Below are 7842 nucleotides of genomic sequence, written 5' to 3' on the forward strand. Positions count from 1 at the left end.
GCACGGGGCGCTGCAGAGATACAACGGAGACCGCGAGAATATGGCACCAATGAAATGTCATATGGAGCAGGGAAGTGTTATCGCTGCGGCAGAACAACACACGACCAGAAGGATTGTTGGTTCAAGGACCAAGTGTGCAGACAGTGTGGAAAAGCAGGACACATAGCAAGAGTCTGCAGGTCGGGGAAGAAAACCAACAGTAAGAAATCTCCACAGGAGAAGTACAAAAAGGTACATAAGGTGACGAAGAGTCGTTCAGACGAACAGAAAAGTCATACAGACTCCGGAAGCAAGGAGCTGGGTTGTCTGAAACTACATAATGTAATCAAAATGGAGGATCACCAGACTATCTGGGTCACGCTCAAGATAGATGGAGTCCAAGTGAAAATGGAATTGGACACAGGATCAGCCCTAACAGTCATAAACCGAAGGGACGACAAGCGGCTATTCTCACATATACCCTTGAGAGCTACAGAGATTGTCTTGAAGACGTATATGGGGCAAAAAGTCTACCCCAAAGGAAAAATAAGGGTGAACGTGATATACAACGGCCAGGAAATACCAAAAATGGACCTATATGTATTGCCAGATGGAGGACCACCACTACTAGGACGTGAATGGATCCGGAAGATACAATTAGATTGGCATTCCATACAGGCACTGACGGTAGAGGCCAAAAAGGATGACGACGTCACACCTGGACGACTGTCAAAAATGCTAACTGACGCACAAGAAGTGTTCCAGGAGGGACTCGGAACACTAAAAGGCATAACGGCAACGATTAAAATAGAGGAAAATGCAAGCCCAAAGTTTTTTAAAGCCAGACCGGTGCCTTATGCGATCCGCCCAGCCGTCGAAGCAGAGCTGGAAGGTTTGGAACGTTCAGGAGTACTGTCCAAAGTGGACTGGAGCGAGTGGGCTACACCCATCGTTCCTGTAATGAAGAGGTCGTTGAGTAATACGCCTGGTGAACCAAAGAAGGTTCGCATCTGTGGGGACTTTAAGGTGACAGTGAACCCAGTCCTTCACACGGTACAATATCCGCTTCCGCGGATTGAAGATATTTTCGCCTCGCTATCTGGAAGAAAACGCTTCACTAAAATTGATCTGGCCCAGGCGTACCTGCAAATGGAGGTAGAAGAAGCCTCGAAACAAAACCTCACGATCAACACTCACAAAGGTCGCTACCAATACAACCGGCTGGTGTTTCGGGTAGCATCAGCTCCGGCTATTTGGCAAAGGGCAATGGATCAAGTCCTGCAAGGGATTCCAGGGACCCAGTGTTATTTGGACGACATTCTGGTCACGGGCGAAAATGACAGTGATCACCTCGCCAACCTGGAGCAGGTGCTCACTAGATGAAGGAATATGGGCTACGAGCTAATCGCCACAAATGCGAGTTTTTCCAGAAGCAGATCTCGTATTGTGGCCACATTATTGATAAAGAGGGGTTACATAAGTCCCCTGAAAAGATTGAGGCAGTAGTCAAGGCTCCAGCACCGGAAAATGTGTCACAACTGAGGTCGTTCCTCGGGCTGGTGAACTACTACCATAAGTTCTTACCAAATTTGTCTACGGTATTACACCCACTGAACACCCTACTGCAGACGGGGGGTACCATGGAAGTGGAATGACTAATGTAAACGAGCTTTCCAGAAGTGCAAAGAATTGATCACATCAAAAGAGGTGTTGGCCCATTTCAACCCAGCACTACCAATTCGGTTGGCGTGTGATGCATCACCCTATGGTATTGGAGCGGTGCTGTCGCACAAATTCCCAGACGGGTTGGAGAGGCCAGTAGCCTTTGCGTCTCGGTCACTAACCTCAGCCGAGCGCAACTACGCCCAGATTGACAGGGAGGCCCTCAGCCTAGTATGGGGAGTAAAAAAGTTCAACCACTATCTGCACGGGCAGAAGTTCACCTTGCTGACTGACCACCAACCACTTGTCTCCATCCTTAATCCAAAGAAGGGCGTTCCGGTGATGACTGCGCAACGGCTACAAAGATGGTCCCTTTTTCTAGGGGCGAACCAATACGAAATAGAGTATAAGGGCACGAAACAGCATGGAAACGCTTGCCACTGCCTACTGCGGAGGAAGCACCAGCAGTGGACCCTGTCGAAATATTTTATTCGTCGATAATTGAACGCTTGCCAGTAACTAACCCGAATATAGAGAAGGAGACCCGAAATGATCCGACATTGTCTCGGGTATATGAGTTGACGGTGAAGGGATGGCTAACACATGGCGACTCACTGTTGCCAGCATTCTCATCTAGAAGAGAACAGCTGTCAGTATGCCAGTGGACAGTGATGTGTGGATCCCGAGTGGTAATTCCACCCAAGTTAAGGGAGAGAGTGCTCAATGAGCTTCACGAAGGCCATCTGGGAGTGGTGAAAATGAAAAGCCTTGCTAGGGCTTATGTGTGGTGGCCGGGGATCGATCAACAAATCGAGGACCTAACAAAGAGCTGCTCAGGATGCCAGAAGGTCCAAAATGCACCACCACATGCCCCTCTACACCCATGGGAGTGGCCCTCCTCTCCATGGCAACGGGTGCATATTGATTTTGCTGGTCCATTCATGGACTCAATGTTCTTAATAGCAGTGGATGCGCACTCGAAATGGCCTGAGGTGATCAAAATGTCCTCCACCACTACGGAGAAAACGATTGCAGTCCTACGGACCATATTTGCCAGGAACGGCTTGCCAGAGCAGATTTGTTCTGATAACGGACCACAGTTTGTGTCCAAAGAGTTTCGGAAATTTATGAGAAGGAATGGGGTAAGGCATTACACATCCACCCCGTATCATCCAGCCACAAATGGATTGGCTGAGAGGTTCGTACAAACCTTTAAAAAGGCAGTAAGGGCCATGTGCGATGACGACATTCCACTGCAGCATAAGGTGGACAATTTCCTGTTAGCCTACAGAAATGCAACACATGCAGTTACCAACCAGACCCCGGCCATGATGTTCTTTAACTGAAGGTTGGGATCTCGTCTGGATTTGCTCAGACCAAATGTGCGAAGAAATGTTGAGAATAAGCAATTCCAGCACATCAATGAGAAGCCGACAAGGAGCTTCAATGTAGGACAACCAGTCTTGGCCCGCGACTACCGAACAGAGAAATGGCAACCCGGAACGATATGCACACGGCAGGGGCCACTAATGTACACAGTGGATGTCGGGGAGAACATTGTGAGACGCCATGTCGACCAGATCCTAGCGTCACAGAAATGAGTCAACCCCATGTTTAGCGTACCTGGTGATGAACCCGACATACCGGTAGCATCTACCCCAGAAACAGTAGCAGCGGAAACTGATGAACTAACCGACGACAGGGGGCCAGAATCGCCTCCGCACCAAGAACAAGACACTCAGGAAAGGCGCTATCCAGAAAGGATCAGGAAGCCGCCCCAAAGACTGAATCTATAAATGGGCTATTTCAGTTACTGTGCATGTTAAAAGTGTTAACTGTTATTTGAATGTTATGGTACTGTTAATCTAAAAGGGGAGGAATTGTAGTGTATGTACCTTTAAGAGAGAACTACTTTTACAGCTCCTGTATACTGTAGTACCGGCAGTGACCACACCTGTATATAAGCCCTGAGCAGGCATCTGTACTGTTAGTTTTTTAGACTACCCTCATCCAGTAAACACCTGTTGATTGTTGATCTGCAGTCTCCGTCTATTTATTGAAGAACACCATACCTTAAGATTCACGGATTTAATACTGGGGTTGTTCTCCTTAGAGCAGAGAAGGTTAAGGGGAGATTGACCAGAATGGTTCTAGGGATGAGGGACTTCAGTGATCTGGAGAGACTGGAGAAGCTGGGATTGTTCTCCTTAGAGCAGAGAAGGTTAAGGGGAGATTGACCAGAATGGTACCAGGGATGAGGGACTTCAGTGATGTGGAGAGACTGGAGAAGCTGGGGTTGTTCTCCTTAGAGCAGAGAAGGTTAAGGGGAGATTGACCAGAATGGTACCAGGGATGAGGGTCTTCAGTTGTGTGGAGAGACTGGAGAAGCTGGGGTTGTTCTTCTTAGAGCAAAGAAGGTTAAGGGGAGATTGACCAGAATGGTACCAGGGATGAGGGACTTCAGTTGTGTGGAGAGACTGGAGAAGCTGGGATTGTTCTCCTTAGAGCAGAGGAGGTTAAGGGGAGATTGACCAGAATGGTTCTAGGGATGAGGGACTTCAGTGATCTGGAGAGACTGGAGAAGCTGGGATTGTTCTCCTTAGAGCAGAGAAGGTTAAGGGGAGATTGACCAGAATGCTACCAGGGATGAGGGACTTCAGTGATGTGGAGAGACTGGAGAAGCTGGGGGTGTTCTCCTTAGAGCAGAGAAGGTTAAGGGGAGATTGACCAGAATGGTACCAGGGATGAGGGTCTCCAGTTGTGTGGAGAGACTGGAGAAGCTGGGATTGTTCTCCTTAGAGCAGAGAAGGTTAAGGGGAGATTGACCAGAATGCTACCAGGGATGAGGGACTTCAGTGATGTGGAGAGACTGGAGAAGCTGGGGGTGTTCTCCTTAGAGCAGAGAAGGTTAAGGGGAGATTGACCAGAATGGTACCAGGGATGAGGGACTTCAGTGATGTGGAGAGACTGGAGAAGCTGGGATTGTTCTCCTTAGAGCAGAGAAGGTTAAGGGGAGATTGACCAGAATGGTACCAGGGATGAGGGACTTCAGTTATGTGGAGAGACTGGAGAAGCTGTGGTTGTTCTCCTTAGTGCAGAGCAGAGAAGGTTAAGGGGAGATTTAATAGAGGTGTTCAAAATCATGAGGGGTTTTGATGGAGTAAATAAGGTGAAACTGTTTCCAGTGGCAGGAGGGTCGGTAACCAGAGGACACAGATTGAAGATAATCGGTAAAAGAACCAGAGGGGAGATGAGGAGAATGTTTTTTACGCAGCGAGTTGTTGTGATCTGGAACGCGCTGCCTGAAAGGGCGGTGGGAGCAGATTCAATAGTAACTTTCAAAAGGGGGAATTGGAGAAATACTTGAAGTGGGAGAAAATTGCAGGGCTGTGGGGAAAGAGCAGGGGGAGTGGGACTAATTGGATGGTATGATGGGCCGAATGGCCTCCCTCTGAGCTGTAAGCTTCTAAATCCCTATGTCCACATTTAGAATGGGAGCTGACTATATAAACACGGTCACGCTGTAATTACCTCTCATGGGGCAGGGGCGTGTCATCAAGGCGTGTCACGGTTACATAACCAGTTCCCGTGGGAAAAATATTCGAGAAGGGAGTTTATCATAAGCGGGCTGGAATACAAAGGGGTGGGAGTTGTGCTAAAGCTGTACAGAGCCCTGGTTAGGCCCGCAGCTGGGGCAGAGCAGTCAGTTCAGGGTACCACAGCTCAGGAGGAATACATCGGCCCTGGAGGGGATGCACCACAGATTCACCGGGATGACACCGAGGGCTGAAAGGGTTAAATTCCGAGGACAGGGAGTGTAGACTTGGTTTGTCCTCTGTTGTGTTTGGCAGGAGGGGGCTCGTGCGGAGCAGAATGGCACGGAGCAGACGGGCCGAATGGCCTGTTCCTGCGCTGCATATTCGGTGTCATTGAGTGGAGATCTGATCGAGGGTTTTGGAGGATTCGATGAGGTAGCTATGGAGGAATGATTTCTTCTACTGGGTACTTTAGGAACAGGAGGAGGCCATTCAGCCCCTCGAGCCTGTTCCGCCATTCAGCCAGAGCATGGCTGCTGAGGGTGAGTCCAGAACGTGATATTCAATCTCTCACAGCGTCGGCGGGAATCCTGAGCGGCAGAGCGGGGCTATAAAAGTCCCAGAGACCAGGTAAGGCCTCACAGCGTCGGTGGGAATCTCGAGCGGCAGAGCGGGGCTATAAAAGTCCCAGAGACCAGGTAAGGCCTCACAGCGTCGGCGGGAATCCTGAGCGGCAGAGCGGGGTTATAAAAGTCCCCAGAGACCAGGTAAGGCCTCACAGCGTCGGCGGGAATCCTGAGCGGCGGAGCGGGGCTATAAAAGTCCCAGAGACCAGGTAAGGCCTCACAGCGTCGGCGGGAATCTCGAGTGGCAGAGCGGGGCTATAAAAGTCCCAGAGACCAGGTAAGGTTAACCAATCTCCAGTCTCGGAGGGAAGGAGAGCGGTAAAAAGTAATCCAAGTGTGACGTCACCAGAAAGTGGGTAAGTGATTGGTTGGTGAGTATTTCTCCCTTTTGAAGCTTAATCTCTTTGGTTTATAGTTTCTAAGGTGTGATATTCACCATCTAGAATTGGGGCAGAGGGTATTTAAGAATAATATTAATAAATTTAATTAATTACATAGAATGGGAGATCAGGCGATGTGTTGCTGCTGCAATAAGTGGGAGCTGGTGGACACCATTGATGCTCACGGTGATCACATTTGCAGTAAGTGTTGGCTGCTCGAGGAATTCCGGCTCCGTGTTGAAGAGCTGGAGTCCGAGCTTCAAACACTGAGACACATCAGGGAGGGGGAGAGTTACCTGGACTCTGTGTATCACGAGGTATTCACACCAATTAGATTAATTAATTCAGATGTAGTCCGTGGCCAGGGTCAGGATGGTGTGACTAGAAGTGAGGCAGGTACGGGGATCCAGGAGGTAGTGTTGGAGGAGCCGCAGCCCTTGCACTTGTCCAACAGGTTCGAGGCTCTTACTCCCTGTGAGGTTGGGAACAGGGACTGCGGGGAGGATGAGCAACCTGGCCACAGCACCGTGGAGCAGGGGGCCATTCAACTGGGGGGAGTTAAAAGAAATGTTGTAGTGGTAGGGGATAGTATCGTTTGGGGGATAGATAGAGTTCTTTGCAGCCGAGAGCGAGAGTCCCGAAGGCTGTGTTGCCTGCCCGGTGCCAGGGTTAAGGACATCTCCTCTGGACTGGAGAGAAACTTGGAGTGGGAGGGGGAGGATCCAGTTGTCGTGGTCCATGTTGGTACCAACGACATAGATAGGACAAGGAAGGAGGTTCTGCTGAGGGAGTTTGAGCAGCTAGGGGCCAAATTAAAAAGCAGAACCACAAGGGTAATAATCTCTGGATTATTACCTGAGCCACGAGCGAATTTGGCTAGGACAAATAAAATTAGAGAGTTAAATGCGTGGCTCAAAGACTGGTGTGGGAGAAATGGGTTTTGCTTCCTGGGACACTGGCACCAGTACTGGGGCAGGAGGGAGCTGTTCCGTTGGGACGGGCTTCACTTGGCCAGTGCTGGGACTAGAGTCCTGGCGGATCATATAACTAGGGCTGTAGAGAGGGCTTTAAACTAACTAGTGGAGGGGAGGTTCCTAGAGAGCAAATAATAAAAATGACAACAGAGAAGGTCATAGACTTAGGTAGCAGTGGGGAAATTGAAAACCAGAGCGTGTCAGGAAGGGGCAGAAGGTATGGAGTAAAAGGTAAAGTAATAAAAAGGGCAAAAGCAGGAACAAAGTGTCACAAAACATATTTGAAAGTTCTCTATCTGAATGCACGTAGCATTCGTAACAAAATAGACGAGTTAATGGCACAAATAACTACATATGGGTATGATCTTGTGGCCATTACAGAAACATGGCTGCAGGGTGACAATGCCTGGGAATTAAACATACCAGGTTATTTAACGATCAGGAAGGACAGGCAGGAAGGAAGGGGAGGTGGGGTGGCTATGTTAATAAAGGAAGGAATCACTGTAATACAGAGAAATGATATTGGGTCAAAAGATCAGGATAATGAAACAGTTTGGGTGGAGGTAAGGAATAATAAGGGGAAAAAAACACTGGTGGGCGTAGTCTATAGGCCTCCGAACAGTGGCAACTCTGTTGGATGGAGTATCAATCAGGAAATAGTTGAGGCTTGTAATAAGGGAACATC

General features: G+C 49.1%; 1 protein-coding gene across 1 annotated transcript in view; it reads left to right on the top strand.

Moving 5' to 3' along the window:
- The window catches only part of LOC147086856 (plasma membrane calcium-transporting ATPase 3-like), a 158234-nt gene extending 152604 nt beyond the window's left edge, over nt 1–5630 (top strand). The window contains exon 16 of the mRNA XM_085978341.1: nt 5493–5630. Coding sequence (XP_085834467.1) covers nt 5493–5630 — 138 coding nt within the window. The remainder of the gene's footprint in view (nt 1–5492) is intronic.
- The last annotated feature ends 2212 nt before the right edge of the window (nt 5631–7842 follow it).

This window comes from Somniosus microcephalus, unplaced genomic scaffold, assembly GCF_052327205.1.
Source record: "Somniosus microcephalus isolate GS21.2 unplaced genomic scaffold, FLI_Smic_1.0 unresolved_chr7, whole genome shotgun sequence".
NCBI classification, from domain to species: domain Eukaryota; kingdom Metazoa; phylum Chordata; class Chondrichthyes; order Squaliformes; family Somniosidae; genus Somniosus; species Somniosus microcephalus.